General features: G+C 44.1%; 1 protein-coding gene across 1 annotated transcript in view; it reads left to right on the top strand.

Moving 5' to 3' along the window:
• Positions 1–16,274, top strand: part of TFB1M (transcription factor B1, mitochondrial) — a 500,646-nt gene that overhangs the window by 471,425 nt on the left and 12,947 nt on the right. Inside the window, exon 8 of the mRNA XM_086927399.1 lies at positions 9,441–9,568. Within this exon, the coding sequence (XP_086783525.1) occupies positions 9,441–9,568 (128 nt within the window). The remainder of the gene's footprint in view (positions 1–9,440; positions 9,569–16,274) is intronic.

Here is a 16,274-nt window from a genome sequence, read left to right as displayed (position 1 = left end):
CAATAAAACCACCACTCACAACCGACCTCAACCTACTCTACGAAGAAACTGGAACAAAATCACCATCAACCAGATCTCCTCTTCGCTTCTTCAAAACCCACCTACCCACTCCTCAAACCCCGACCAAGCAGCATTTAACCTCACCCAATGGCTATCCAACAGCGCTGACATCCTAGCACCGCCGAAAAAACGTCAAATCAAACTTGGCAGCAAAAACGCCTCCTGGTTCAATGATGATCTTAAGAAATCGAAGAAACTGCCGCTCCCTGGAGAAGGCCTGGAAAAAAGACCCAAACACCAGCACCAGGGACGCCTTCAAAAACGCCACCCGCATACACCACCAACTGATCCGGACTGCCAAGAAAGCCGCATTCAAAGAACGACTAGACAACAACGCCCACAACAGCAAGGAACTATTCAACATCGTCAAAGAATTCACCAACCCCTCAGCCAACTCCAACGACATCACCCCCTCGCAAGCCCTCTGCGACTCCCTAGCCTCATTCTTCCACAACAAAATTGCAGACATCCACAACAGCTTCGGCATCCAACCCGGAAACTATCCCACCCAATCTTCTGCCGTACCTGCACCCTCCTCGAACATCCTTAACAACTGGAACCCAATCTCCACCGAGGACACCATCCGCCTGATGAACTCCATCCACTCAGGATCCCCCACAGACCCATGTCCTCACCACATTTTCAACAAAGCAGACTCCATCATAGCACCACACCTCCGAGACGTCATCAACTGCTCCCTCAACTCCGCAACCTTCCCGGAAAGCTGGAAACATGCCGAACTCAGCGCCCTCCTGAAGAAACCCACAGCTGACCCCACCAAACTCAAAAACTACCGCCCTATCTCACTCCTTCCATTCCCGGCCAAAGTCATCGAAAAAGCGGTCAACAACCAGCTAGCCGCATTCCTCGAAACCAACAAATCCCTCGACTCCTCACAATCCGGCTTCCGAGCCAAACACAGCACGGAGACCGCTCTCATCGCAGCAACAGACGACATTCGAACTCTACTAGACAACGGAGACACAGTCGCCCTCATCCTCCTCGACCTCTCCGCAGCCTTCGACACAGTCTGCCATAGCACTCTCCTACAGCGCCTCAATAACATCGGGATCCAAGGAAAAGCACTGGAATGGATCACCTCATTCCTCACCGGAAGAACCCAGAGAGTCCGCCTCCCACCATTCAAGTCCGAGGCCACTGAAGTCATCTGCGGCGTACCCCAAGGTTCCTCACTCAGTCCCACCCTCTTCAACGTATACATGAGCCCCCTCGCAACAATTGCTCGCCAACACAACCTCAACATCATTTCCTATGCAGACGACACCCAACTGATCCTATCACTCACCAAAGACCCCAACACCGCCAAAACCAACCTACACGAAGGCATGAAAGAAGTAGCAGAGTGGATGAAGCACAGCCGTCTGAAACTGAACTCAGACAAAACAGAAGTCCTTATCTTAGGCACCTCCCCCTCCGCTTGGGACGACTCTTGGTGGCCAGAGGCCCTTGGAAAAGCACCCATCCCGATGGACCACGCACGAAACCTGGGCGTCATCCTGGACTCCTCTCTCTCGATGAACAGACAAGTCAACGCAGTCTCATCTTCATGCTTCAACATCCTCCGCATGCTCAAAAAAACATTTCGCTGGATCCCCACCGAAACCAGAAAGACAGTCACCCATGCACTGGTTACAAGTCGCCTGGACTACGGAAACACCCTATACGCCGGTATCACCGCAAAACTCCAGAAAAAGCTCCAACGCATCCAGAACGCATCAGCCAGACTCATACTAGACATCCCACGCAAAGACCATATCTCTAGCCACCTGAAAAACCTCCACTGGCTCCCCGTCAATAAGAGGATTACTTTCCGACTCCTAACCCACGCACACAAAGCACTCTACGAACTTGGACCCGAATGCCTCAACACACGACTTTCCTTCTACACCCCCCCTCGCCAGCTTCGATCTTCCAACCAAGCCCTTGCTACCATTCCTCGCATCAATAAATCCACCATGGGAGGCAGATCCTTCTCCTACCTCGCAGCTAAAACCTGGAACTCTCTCCCCACCCACCTACGTCTCACACAGAACCACCTAGCATTCAGAAAGCAACTTAAAACCTGGATATTCGACAAGTAACTCCCTTCCCCTCCTCAAGCGCCTTGAGACCCTCTGGGTATGTAGCGCGCTATATAAATTTCTGACTTGACTTGACTTGACTTGACTTGAAATTAAAACACTTAAAACAAAGAAAGCACTTGGGACTGACGGAGACTTTTACAAAACAATCCAGCCGCAACTCAAGCACACCTAAAAGCCCTGTTTGACTTTCATGCCTCCAAAGGCAAAACTGGCCTGAACTGTTCAGAGTCTATAATAACAATCCACAAAGAGAATAAAGACCCATTAGACACCAAAACCTTTAGACCGATATCTCTACTTACTGTAGATTGTGAATTATTTGCAAAAATCCTAGCTACAGAATTGGAAACACTACTCCCATCACTAAAATATCCCTTCCGAACTTGCTTTATAAAAAGGAGACTTGCCTCTGATAAAATCAACTTCCGCATGTCCTAGAAAAAGGCTCTCTTCTACACTCCCCGGCGTTGGCTATGGTCTTAGCCGCGGAAAAGGCTTTTGACAAGGTGTCTTGGCCTTTTCTGAGATCAGTAATCCATAAATTCAACCTAGGACCCTCCTTTGAACGGATGGTATTCGTACTATCTGATAACCCATCAGCCAGAGTCAGGGTAAACGATTCCCTTCCTGAGAGGTTCAAACTATCCCAAGCCACAAGGCAAGGAAGTCCCCTCTTCGCGCTGCTCTTTCTCTTAGCCACAGAACCCCTCGTAACTGAATTATGACACAAATCCATCATTGAAGGCATACTGATGATGTCCTCATCTTCCCGGAAGATGCGGAAGCAGCCATACCTGAAATTCTAAACCTGATTAATGCCCATGCTAAAGCCTTGGGTTACACATTAAACAAATAAAAAACAAAGGGCTTCCCTCTCAACACGCTATGTACTCCTTTAATCCTCAACAATGGTAACCTCAAATGGCAAAACCATCACATTAAGCACTTGGGCCTACAACTCTGTAAATCGCTACAAGAAAATACAGGACCTCATTGAACCATGGTCAGCGGCGGCTCCTCCATTGTGGTGGAGGAGTGACTCCTCACTGCTGATAGCCAACAAAAGCAAATCTGAAAAAAATTACAATAAAACAATGTTATTATCATTTTATTTTTCACTGAGCCAGAGCCAAACGAGTGCTAGGGTGGGGCGGGCCATCCTGATGGACAGCAGAAGGGAGGAGGAATGGTGAGCACCATAAGTGCACATTTCGGTTTGGCTGGCTGGCTTAGTACGGCCAAACTGACATGCACCCTTAGCATTTCTCCAACCTGAGTTGTGTTGCACAGCCAGGTAGAGAACAGATATAGGCTCCCCGGCCCTGTCTGAGTGCCAACCCATGCCGCTCAGCCAATCCCAGCGCTTTTCTTATGCTGGGTAATAGTATTCCCAGCATGAGAACAGCATCAGGATTGGCATCTAGAAGTCTGCGCAGTGAGCTCCAGCCCGTGGACTGCAGTCAGAAATCGGAACAAAAGCAGAAGAGCAAGCGGCAGCTGGCATGGGCAGGTAAGTACTCTTTTATATTTTTTTCATTATTTTCTTAATGCTTTTTGGGGGGTTTTCTCCAACGCTGCCCGACCACTTGACATTGAGAGCAGCCGCCACTTGACATGGTTGCCCAAGCACATGACCTGGTGGGGCAGATGAGAATGCACCAAAATGCTAATAGTACTGCAGGTAAATTTTATAATAAGCATGTTCTTTCTACAACTTTCCGCTTTTTTTAACTCTTCAGCAAGGCTATTATCCAATTTGTTTGGTGCGGTAAAAGAACCCAGAATCTCTACCAAGCTCCTATAATTGGTCAAAGGCATAGTCGGTCTCCCCAACCTCAGCAAACTTCAAATGGCATTCATACTCAAACAATCTATACATTGGTTTCACCCAAATCCTTTGCTCCACCTGCTCATCCGGACAGACAGAGAAGTCTATTCTCCCTGTCTATTCTCCCTGTTCACCCCCCCCCCAAGCTGCCATCTCATTGAAACACTTCAAGCCCTTACACTCTGCAGATATAATCAGACATGATACTGGCAGTGAAACATCTGGACAGCAAACGTACTGTCAAATTCAAGCTCTCCTCCTATGCCTCGCATTGGCACAATCCATTAATAAAATGTGACTGTAAGACCGTCCACTGGCACACCTGGTCATCACACAATATCATATATATTAAAGATGTGATTGATAAAGCCAAAGCTATTCCCTTTTCACTCCTAAAACCTCTTTTGACATCCCCAATTAGGAATTTTACAATTTTCTCAAACTCAGAGTTGCAGTTAACCGTCACCAATCCTTCCTGGACCCACAAAATCCAAGCATTCTAAGGAAACTAGCGTGACTCGCACCTCAAGACCATCACGTCTCTAAAATCTATCAAATGCATCAGGAACACACTCCCGAACCCATACAAAAGCCTCAAAAGAAATGGTCTGGCTCTTTCCTTAGAGAAGGTTACACTCAGCCAATGAAAAAGTGGTCCTAAATATGGAAACATGCAGCCAAGCTCAAAAGCTCCACCGTCAGCTCATAGTGTAAATACTGTGTTTTTACATAGATCCTTCTTGACCCCAGGCAAACTGTGTCTACTGGCCTCAAACATATGCTATTTGTTTTCCCTACGCTCTGTTCTTACTGGGAAGATATTAACCATAAACAATATCTTCCACTGTAAGTTACTCTGGACCCATTCCTCTTATGCTTAGGCCCCTGGATTCTTCCCTATGCCCCATCACTTAACAAAACAGAACTCCTACTATTCGACTTACTACTCACACTAGGAGTCAAAACAATTCTTTGAAATTGGAAAAACGTCAAATCTATCTCTTACCACACTTCCTCAGAAGCTCGGGCAACACTATCCTCAACCAAAACTTCAACCACAAAGAATCTAGACTGCTTTAGCTACCCTTAGATGGTTTTATAAAGACTACGACTACCACAACCTCCAATAAAGGTACCAATCTAAATTCCATCTAACAACCCTCTTCCCACAATTAACTGCTTGGGATATCTCTGAACAACCCCCCCCCCCCCCCCCCGCCCTTAACTCCGCCTTCCCTCTTACCCTGTCAGCTGCTTCTCATGCTACTATCCCTTTCTCTTATCTACACTTTCCCCTCCACTCTTCTTTCCTTTCACACGAGAAGTGGACTACCATCCAACCATAAGAGCTATCCATGGGAGCTGTCATAGCCAATGAATTTTGCTGATCTGACTTATGTAATTATTTCTGCTGACCTTCTCTACAATGCCTTCTCATTGTCTCGTATGAAATTGACAAACGCTTCTATTGGCTTCTCATGTAACATACGGAAATCACTGTACTGCTTTTACTCCTCTTCTCTATTGTTTATATCTGTTGCATTTGCATCTCCTAGGTTGGTGACAGAACATGGAATGTAGCACTTTGTGGAGAGGGAGATTCTCAGGGAATTCTAAGGGTGGCAGTTGCTGCTGGGCAGGGAAGTTGGAGTACGTACTTATGGACTGAAGAATAAGCGTGTTTCTACGTACCCACTATACATCTTGGATTTAATACTATCCAGCACAGCTCATATATATCCCTAATGTTGGGTATACAGAGCTCGCAACCACATCATTTTAACCAACAACCACAACCTCCAGCACAATACACTAATCAGTACAATTCACAGTAATCTAACACACTTAGATGACTGAGCACGCTGTAGTAGGGCCTCACAACAGCCTTCTGCTCTTCATACAATATACCTCTCGAAAGACAAGAGTCCACTGCTGGATTGGTTTCGAAGGACTTTGTGGCCCCTATCAACAAACCACAATAAACACACCTCAAGCTGAAGGCCCACCTTTGAATGGCATGGGCCCCAAATGGTAAAGACATCCAGCTAAGCTCATGAAGCAACACCATAAACATACACTACTGTAGATCCTATTGAAATAGACAACGCACTACTGTCTGTGGTGCAGTACTCATGTGCTAGCCTTGACGTTACCGAACAAAACGGGGCACCAAAGCATAACATACCATAAATTTGTGTTCCCTACTCCCTCAGGAAATCTAGGAATGATACTGTAGGAAGGTGGATATCCTATGGTTGCCCCCAACTTTTTGCCTGGTGTTTTGCTGGTTTTTCGACTTAGTTGACCTGGGACCCTGCTATTCAGGGCCCCAGGCCCACTGCTCTCTCTGTAAAATGGATTCCATGTACCTTAGTACATATCTAATTGGATACTGAGTCACCTTATCAGTCCCTGTACAGTGTACCTTAGGTACCCAGGGCATAGGTGTACCCAGGGCCTACCAGGGGCTGCAGCATGTATTATGCCACCCCTGGCTGGCCATCCAAATCTGACACAACTGGCTGCACGACAGCTGGGGCAAGGTGGTGTAAACACCCTTTGCTTTAGATATAGTATACCTATATCTAACCCTAAAATGGACACATGTATTCCTATCAGTCACTCCTATGGCAGGCCTTAACAATCCTGAAGGCAGAGTGCTTGGAATTATGTGAGATGGTGCTCTGGCATGAGCTGAGCCCGTTTGCAGCTTGCGGAACCAAGTCCTAATAGCTGTTCCATGATAACGCGTACCATATACTCTTAAGTGCATTATAATCGTCGCGGTTATTTGCCAACTCTGGTATCGCTTTATCAAAACATGTCGGGTTAGGTGTCATACGAATTGGAATACTAACCCCTCGCCAATTCTGGCGACGGGGTTAGCATTCCACCCTTCTAGAGGGACACGACATGTATGTAACTGAGAACCCCGGTTAAAGCTAACTCGAGCCTCAGCATCACAAAATGGATGCTGCCACCACAGACACAAGTCTGACCTCCTGCTGCTGGGAGTCCTTCCAGCGAGGAGAGCTTGGACAAAGGGTTTCCTGTCAGGGGCGGTGCTAGCACCATCCCAGACAGGGTTTTGTGTATCCCAGGTAGGCAGGGCTGAGAGGAAGGTGACTGCAAGTGGCACCCCGGTGCTCACTGTGCATATGCCGGCTTGAACCAGTTCCAGGGGCACACCAGCCCCTGAGCTGGGGAAAGTCCGGACAAGGGAGAGGGGTGTAACCACCCCCTTCCTGGTCCCACCCATGGGCAGGACCTAGTCGCGTGCCAGCCCCTTTCTTTAGTATAAAGGTAGGAGCGGGCCCCCTTCCCAAATTAGATAATTCTGAATCTTGACTACTTTCCACTAAAGGACTCTTGACTACTTCTGAAGACTCTCCCTTGTGGATAAGGAGTAGCCACCCTGCATCAGCGGGCACCATCTAAGCGCTTGCGGTTTGCTGCACGTCCATCCTCCGGATCAAGACTGCCCAGCTCGACGAGACCCGGATTCCCTGGCATCTCTGACCTCTACCTGCATCATCAGCTCAGCTGAGATTCGTGGGTGTGACGAGACCTGAAGGGACCGGCCATCTTCAAAACTGCACGACGCTTATCCAGCACGACCGCCGAGGGATCCTCGAGTGAGTGCTTTGGGGTTTGAGAAGCCCTAACCCTGAGCAGCTCCAGCACCGAAGTCCAGCCCCCCAGCATCCACGAGATCTGCGTGGGGCCCTTCTGCTCTTTGCTGCTCACCGCGTTGTCCGGCCACTTGCCTGCTGGCTTGTAGCCCTCCTGACGACGAACCACGACGCTTACACCGCTGGTCTGGTTGCCCTAGACTGGCCCTTGCTCCCCTCCAGAAGAGGAGCACCCCGGACCCTCCTGGTCCCCTCCAGACGCCATCTTGACTCCACTGCGTGGGCTTGCCTTTGCCAAGGCTTGTTGCTCCAATCCTGGTTTCAGCAGCGCCGACAGCAGACACCTTCGTGGGACAGCTTGCACCTCCATCCTGGTCGCCGACAACGCCTCCTGGACCGAGAGACAGCAGAGTCCAGCATCGTCCACTCACCTGGTCGAGGTGACTTCATCCGGTGCCATCATGGTGCCCACCTAATCACTGGCTAGTGATTAAGAACTGAGTCCCCTCTGCTTTCAGGTCGTCTCCATCACCGATCCAGGCTTGGATCACATCGAACTTCATCACTGGTCGCCTGCCAGCAACTTCTTCTTTCAGGCTCCATAGACTGTAACGAGGATTCCCGACGTCTTTTGAACCCTATGCAGCCGCAGCCCCTGGGCTAGGTAACCTGAGCATTTCGGTGCTCCAAAGTAGGTTCACTATCTAAGTGTCCAGATCCTTTTTCGTTTTCAGCCTATCTAGTCGGATTCGTCCGATAACTGTAACTTTACGAATACTAGTATCCATAGACTTTGTCCCGCATCCCGCGTGAGAGTGCACACTCTGCACCCGATCTCCCTAGGCCTCCTGCTCCTAACCTGAAGGTTCAGTAGTGTAGTCCTAGCGATCCTAAAGCCTCTGGATCGAGTTACTTACCTGCTAGTATTTCGCATTCCACTTTTGTAGTATATGGTTTTTCGTGCCCCTCGGGCATTTGTGTAAATTGTGCAACTTAAAGTATTTTCTTAAAAGTTTTGTTGTGTGCTTAGCTCCCTGACTCATAAAGAGATCAGGGTAGACTTGTTATAAATAAATATCCTTTTATTTTCATAACAACTTGTGTGGTGTCCTTTCACTTGGTGTTCAAGGGGTATATGTGATGGTATAACAGCTGGCTTAACACGCCCTCTAGAGTTTAGCCTAAAGACTGCTCTTGTCCATGCTACTAGGATAGATGGTCTATAAGGTTGACTTACAACCAATCATCAATAAGGGTTGTTTGGAATGATACACAGTGATCACTAGAATAGTGAGCACTACATATCAGGCCAACTTCTCACAGATACTTCCCACTCTGGAAAGGGATTCACAAAAGTCCTGCCCTAGAGAACGTTTTCAGGCCTTTGCAGGGCAGAAAAGGGATTCATCCGAGTTTGGGAATGCCAACAAACATACACATTTTTGGAAGTTCTCAGACTTTCTAGGTGAAACATGCCCTGAAAGGCCTATTTCCCTCCCCTGTAGCGGGATATACAAGTGTAGAGATTTTCCTGTTGTGAATTCCTGGAGGGTTTAAATGTGGTCGTAAATGTACGTTTGCAACCAAATTTTCCTTTGTGAATATGGTCTTGTGTTTATATTCTCTCCCAGATAATGTCTTCATTAGTTTGAGGAAAAATTACTGTATGTTATTACTGCAGGGAAGAGAGGTGGGGGTCTACCAGTTAACAGTGGAAGATGTTGGTTTAGATTTTAGACCATTGTGGTCTTGTTAAAGCTGTTCATTGCTTCTGGATGTTGTGATTGTTAACCTCTGATGGCTTCTTTTTTAAAGGTGGACGTGGGAGTAATTCATTTCACCCCTTTGGTTGAACCCCAAATAAACCAACCCTTCAAACTTGTGGAAAAGGTTGTTCAAAGCGTTTTCCAGTTCAAAAGAAAATACTGCCATCGAGGAGTTGGGTCAGTTTATTATTATTTATTTATTTATTTATTTAGTTGCTCATTATTTATTGCTTATGATTACTACCAACATGTTGCCTAGGTCACACCATAGAACCGAGATGGAAGCTTATGCGATGTGTCTTGGCCATACCGGGGGTGGTTAAGACATCAAGGTTTTGTCTCAATGTTGATACTGTCGATTATATAGACAAGAATGTTATATCATGTTGTAGCCTTTCGTAAAACTCATGTCTACCCAAAAAAGGTCACATCACAGTAGTTGCAAGTAATTGAAGCTGCATTTGCCATAGCAAGATGGCCAATAGTTTCCAGAAGTTATTGAGTGAGACGTTTTTAAGCTGAGGACTGCTAAAACAAAAAGACCGATCCGACTTGGCTGTGCAAACAAAGAATTTGCACCAGACTGTTGAAACCTACATCTGAAGAGTTTGTTCCTTAGTAAAGCAAGACCCCCAAGTTTCACAGATCACTGGTCAATGCATAGAGGTTTAACAGTCTCCAATCACAAGTAACTGGTGCAAGGAACGCGATCGGGGTGACAGGATCACATTTCTGGGAGCCTTTTCAGAGATGAGCCAATGTATTATGAATTTCCAGCACACAGAAAATTGACCTTTTAGGCTCTAATAAAGCTTGTGTTAGTGGTCTTTTGCCCGTAGGAGTAAAACAAGTACAGATTTAAAAAAGTCTTTATAGATGAAGAATATAAATAAAATAGCAACGATTTAGGTGTCTAAAGAGAGGTTTTTGTCAAATATAAAACTGAGTATTTATGGTTTTTAGTGAAATGGAGCTATTATGTCTGCAACTGTATCACTCCTTTGGTCTGTTGTTTCCTAACTCAGCCTCTTGCCACTTTCATAGTGGCTCCCTGGAATGGTATGGTTGTCAATTTCGGTCTTGGGTTCAGCAGGTATAAATTGACAGATTCAAGTGACTATGCTATCCACCCTTAATTCACACACTCAGGGGTACACATTCACAGGGTCTTTTTAGCTTTGACTAGGTTGGCCCTTGCGCCATTCATCGTAAATAAAAGGTATTCTATATATACTCATAGGGGCCTTGGTTCCGCCTATTTCAGCCATTAGCTTATTTGGGACATTCAGCAGTTCAGGCAATGTTCATGCATTGTCAGCCCCCTCTTGGATCAGCTCAAAGGGGTATTTCAGTCATCTTCTATCTATTCGCTGTTTAGATGTATCCTTCTTCCCCGATTGGAAAGCATGAGGGACTTTTTTACTTCTGAAAACTACACTTGGGCCTGATTCGAGGTTGGGCGGGCGGTCCACTCTCTCTCATGCTGGTGGAGAACATTATGTCTTCCATTTTGATAGACTACTGCCCGCTAAGACGGCTCCTTTGAAGGCTTGGAAAGTTTGGTGTGTGGCCACCATATTTAAAGCTGCCAGAAATCAAACTTTTAAACTTATTTGTTTTTCAAAACAGACTCCCAAACCAGGAGTTCTTTTTGAAAAACAAAGTACTACTGACCCAAAGACTCTGGGAGCTTTCTACAAGAGTACGGGTGTCATTGGTATTGTTTTCTGTTCTGGTCTGCCAGGTTTTCCTTGGCGGTCCCATACAGAAAGAAAACATTATACTGACCCCTCAAAATAGGGCAGGCACCATGATGTTCTAACAACAACAGGCTCTATTCTGTCAGGGCTTTAAGTAAGGTTTCCAACAGATTCAGCGAGCACACTGCTGGCGGAAACCTGACCATCTCAAAATAATGTGGGCGGACCAGCGGTTTGACAGTTTGTGGTGGAGTGTTCTGACTGCCAAACTCATAATCAGACCTTTGTCATCACATATTTAATGTTTATCTTATCCATGCATATATACACAAACCCATCCATTTCTACTGATTTCCACTGTAGTAGGCATATGTCTATGGCGTTGTTAGCACTCACGAACGAGCGGCAAACTTATCTTCATTACTACATGCAAGTAGCTATCACTTATAAACTTGTTTCTGGCAACAAATGGTGCTAGAGAGCGGCTTCCGCATAGCTGCCGATGAGAAACTGCTTTCATAGTGCCACTCATGGCCACCCTCTTTCAATCCCTTTAATGTGTTTTTGCACCCCACCTATCATATCTGATCGTTCTTTTCTTATGTGAGCAAATAGTTTTCATAACTCTGCTTCCTGTTTTATTTTGAAAGATCTCTATCTCCCCTCAACTTCTCAATCCCACCACTGTATTTTCACCTTTAAATGACACACCTTTTTAAAAAAAACTTTGATATCTTTATTTTAAGCTTGTGAACTTAAGATAGCAATTTTGATATTATCACAGTAACACGCTGTAATATGTGGGCATATGTTAAGGGATTGCATGGATTGAAAGGCTGTAGAATGTAGCCTGGTCATTTTGGAATGTGAAGTTATGATGATCAGAGGGAGAGCTGGGCAGTGGTGAGAGCAGTTGGATGGGACATTTCTATAAAGAATAAACTTCTTCCCTTTGGACTTGATGTCTCCTGAGCAACATGATCGCGCACTTTGCTTCTCACACACTTCACAGTAAGATAATTTATAGCATAGCATATTTGCAGCAAAACATCTAGTCATTTTCATCAATTAGAACTTGAAGGTAATTTCCATAAAAGGTTCTATTACAGAGTGCACAGTTCTGATAGCACAGTATAATTTTTGAACTATGGTTGTTGTTTTTCCAACATTTCGTTTTTTGGGTTTCATATTAACTCAGTAATCGTATCTGCCCAATTAGCTATATCTTCTGGTGCTTTTCCTCCTTTCTGATGGGCTTTATGCTCAGTCCTTCAAATGTGGCCCTTTTTATATGTCCTTTTCCAATGCTTTTTCGAGGGGACGTTATGATGAAATCAATGTATGGCTATGTGGCATTTTGATAGCTGTAACCCGTTTGTCACAAATTGATATCCTATTGTGCGTTTGTCAGGGTTTGTGATTATACTAAGCAGACATTGTTTTGGTATACTTTCTAAACGTAGTGCTGTGAAGGGGCAAGGCTTTAATGCACTACATGCCCGTGTCATGATTGGCAGGAAGCTGATGGTTCTGGGTAGCATTTCTTAATTTTTGATGGGTCCAACATGGCGCCATGCAGGACATTAAAATTAACAAATTTAAATTTGCCCTTACTTGTGGGCATTCTTTTTTCCATTCTAAATCCTTAACAGGTTCATGTATGTCTCTTTGTCACTGTTGTTTCGCATTTAGGGGCATCATTTATTTTCAATTTGTCTTAGGGGATCTTTGAATCAGCAAGATCTGTTAAAGCCGCAGTCCCAGCCTTAATAGGACCTCCAATGCCTGAGACTCTTTAGGAATACGTAGAGACTCTTTCCAGATTTCTTTGGTAATTTCTACCAATCTAGCATATTGATGAAACTCGGTTGGTCTTACCCCAAATACACCAGAGCGTCAACAAGTGTAATAAAGGTCTCTTGCAGATACAGGTCTCCTAAAGTATTGTAGCCACCCTTTCTGTATTGTACATATGACATATCCAGACTTAAACGCCTAAAAGACTGCACCCATCAAATCTCCAGCTCTCTTGAAAAGGGGGGTGCTAGAGCACTCTCCTGACCGCAGCCTCACAGGCAACCAACCCCCTTTTCTCATAATGCGTATGGATAGTGTAGTTTCTATAGCTTCTCCCCTCATGAGGAGTACAGAGAGGGGTTCCATTTCACAATATTTTTCCCAGTTGCATTCTAACATACACTACTTAATTGCATGTTGGACCTGACTTGTTTAGAAGTAAAGTTGTAGATCAGTGAGTGCAAGGCCTCCAGAATCTCAATCCAATTTCATCATATTTAATGTAACCATGCCATCCTAACTAAGAACTAAGTAGGTGCGTTCTCTGAATGTCTTCATTTGAATTGGTCACATGGTATTTTTTACGTGTACAAGCATCTCAACAAGGTCACCATTTTAGCTAGGACTAAATACTCCATAATTGAAAGTGGGAGTGTGTTCGATAAATATATTGATGAGATCAGTCCCTGCGTGACCCTGCTCATTTTATAAGCATGTAGTTTTTTATTGAGTGGTCTGTTTGGTTCCCTAATGATCTATATTTTTCCTTGTCCCACTGACCCCCCCCTCCCCCAAATCGTGAAGGGACTCCACTAACACACTCTAGATTGTCTTGTCTACTTACTTAGTGAATTTGTTAATGTTCTCCTCTTTCTGTGGCTTTGTTGTCCAGACTGCAATGCCAGTTCCACTTTACTGTTTTGAAATGTAGGTTAATGTGTCACTCTTTATGTGGATCTCTGCACAGTTGAAATACTAACCATGTTGCAGTTAATATTCTGGTTACCTCTTTTGAATGCTAAACCTTTCGATTGTATTTGTTCTTCAAGCATAAAATACATTTTACAAAGGATTCCCTTTAGTTTCAATATTGCCTTACCATTATGACTCCCCTCCAGTAATACCCCCTTCTTTTTAAATATGACTTAAAGTCTAGATTCCCTGTGTGTAATGCAGATTTTGATTCTTGATAATTTTCCTATTTGAAATACTGATTCTGTAGGTTAGAGTCTTTAAGTTTGATTGTTAGGAAGACCCTGGCCATTAACTGCCTTGGTCTGTTTACCAGCTGTTATTAGTTTGACGCACACCGTGTCACTGCTACAGTTTAGATGCTCCAATCAGCATCTATAAGAATAAATCACATAATTCTCAGCAGCTTCCCTTTAACTTATTTACTGTACAGTGTTTCCACTAATTATTCAGCTACTCCCTTTGTGAGTTCCATGTGTTAATTTCCGGTCAATTAATCGCTCTGCAATTAAAGGTAGGTAATTTTATTTTTTATATCTCGTACTATTTATTTTGTGACTTTGTGATGCAGTTTTAATTTTTAGATTTTGTTTGGGAAAGACTCTCTAGAAATGGTTTTCCTTACCCATTTCCTATTCCTTTTTTGTTTTAACCCTTACCTTACCCCATGCCATATCTTCAATGTTAATCTTACAGCATCCCTTACTACTTACTTGCATAGGGTCTGATTTATTTTTATTATATATGTATGCTATCCCATTTCCCCTCAACCCCCACCCCCACCCCCAACATTCCCACACTTCACTCAAATATGGGGATTTTTTTTCAAGATTGTTTCCAGGGCAGTTGATCGCTTTGAGATTATATTTGGGTAATTCATTTTCAGATCCAGTGTTTACATTTTTTTACATTTAAATCTCATTGTTTTTTTGTGAGTTCCAGGTATAATTCCTGTGTTTCATAAATAAGATAGACTCCCTTAAATCCCTTGCCTAAACATAACTCATTCAATTTTTTCATTTAACCCCTTACTTACATTATAATGTACTTCATTTGTTGGCCTTAACCTTTCCCTAAAACTATCTAATGTCTGATCTTTTTATCCTATGAGTCTGTTTCACAGCATTTCTCCACCATGATTTTTGTATACCAAGGTTTTTTTCAACAACACGTCTTCTGTGGCGCTTGTCTATACAGAACACCACTCTAAAAGGTGGTTTAGGACCTCAAGGGTTTCCTTGCTTATCAACACATTGTCTGTACCTCTGTTGCCTTAATGCAATCATTTATGTAAAAGCTTGGATGCTACATTTCTTATTCATCCTGTAGTGTCTGAATACGTCTTTTGCCTTGACTACTGTATCCAATTATCATGTGTGTATCACTCTGACTTTGTCATAGCAGTAATGTGTCAGCCATCCTCGGAATGTAGTCAAGGCCAGGAGAGTTTTCATTTCATTACCAAGAGTACAAGCATAAAAATATGTAAGTTTCCACTTTGTACACTTTACTTCACCAGTACCTCTTCTACGCCTTCCTTCTCTTCCTTTTCAGAGCTGGCACTGACCTCTGGGGTTCGGCTTTTTCTACTCCGACTCTTAAGTTTGCTGAGGTATTAGCATCTCTTCACATTATTTATCATCTCTGCAGTTTTCAGCTCAGTAGATCTTCCTATAAACAAGAAAGCCAAGGAGTTATTAACCTGCCGCCTTTGACAAGTAGACTTTAGTGTGCCTGAACTAATTTGTTCCATTTAGTCAGGTACCCATGAGGCAGTGGGCTCAACGTTTTTAGTGTTCAAGAAGATTGTCTGTGCGCTAGAGTGATGAGAGTATTCGATAGACCCATTGTTATGACTTTGATCAATGCAGTTAATATTGAATAAAATTGAATTGAATTTTGAAGAGGGATGCCCATAGAATAGATGTGCTGTATATTTCCTACATAGAGACAATGCAGTCTATCTTGTCTACACCTGTAACTTTAATAGGTGTCTTACTTTGAATGTAATATAGCTGTATATTCCGCCGATTGTTCTAGTTATTCAGGATTCCTCTTTACCTTATGGCAGAGACATTTGTCACCCCAGACCACCCAAACATCATCTTGTTTCATCTTTCCATCCAGCATTTGTAGTGTGGAAAGTTACAGAATAATTTTGATACCAGACAAGACAGTTCAAAAACGTACTTACAGGCTGTGAGTTTTGGGCGACCTCACTCGCCTACCTTGCCAATATAGTTCCATCACCTTGAAATACATTTTAGGGGAAAATGTTTTTTTTTTTGTACTACATACTGGAATAACTTTAAAAATCCTGCAGAAACATACATCAGTATGACACCACATGTTTGCTCAGACGGATATTCTATCATCAGCCATGTTAGTGCGGTTTACAATACACAGTTTGAATG

Source organism: Lissotriton vulgaris, chromosome 6 (genome assembly GCF_964263255.1).
Source record: "Lissotriton vulgaris chromosome 6, aLisVul1.2, whole genome shotgun sequence".
Taxonomy (NCBI): Eukaryota; Metazoa; Chordata; class Amphibia; order Caudata; family Salamandridae; genus Lissotriton; species Lissotriton vulgaris.
The sequence above is the reverse complement of the archived record's forward strand: the minus strand, read 5'-3'. Positions and strand labels throughout refer to the sequence as shown.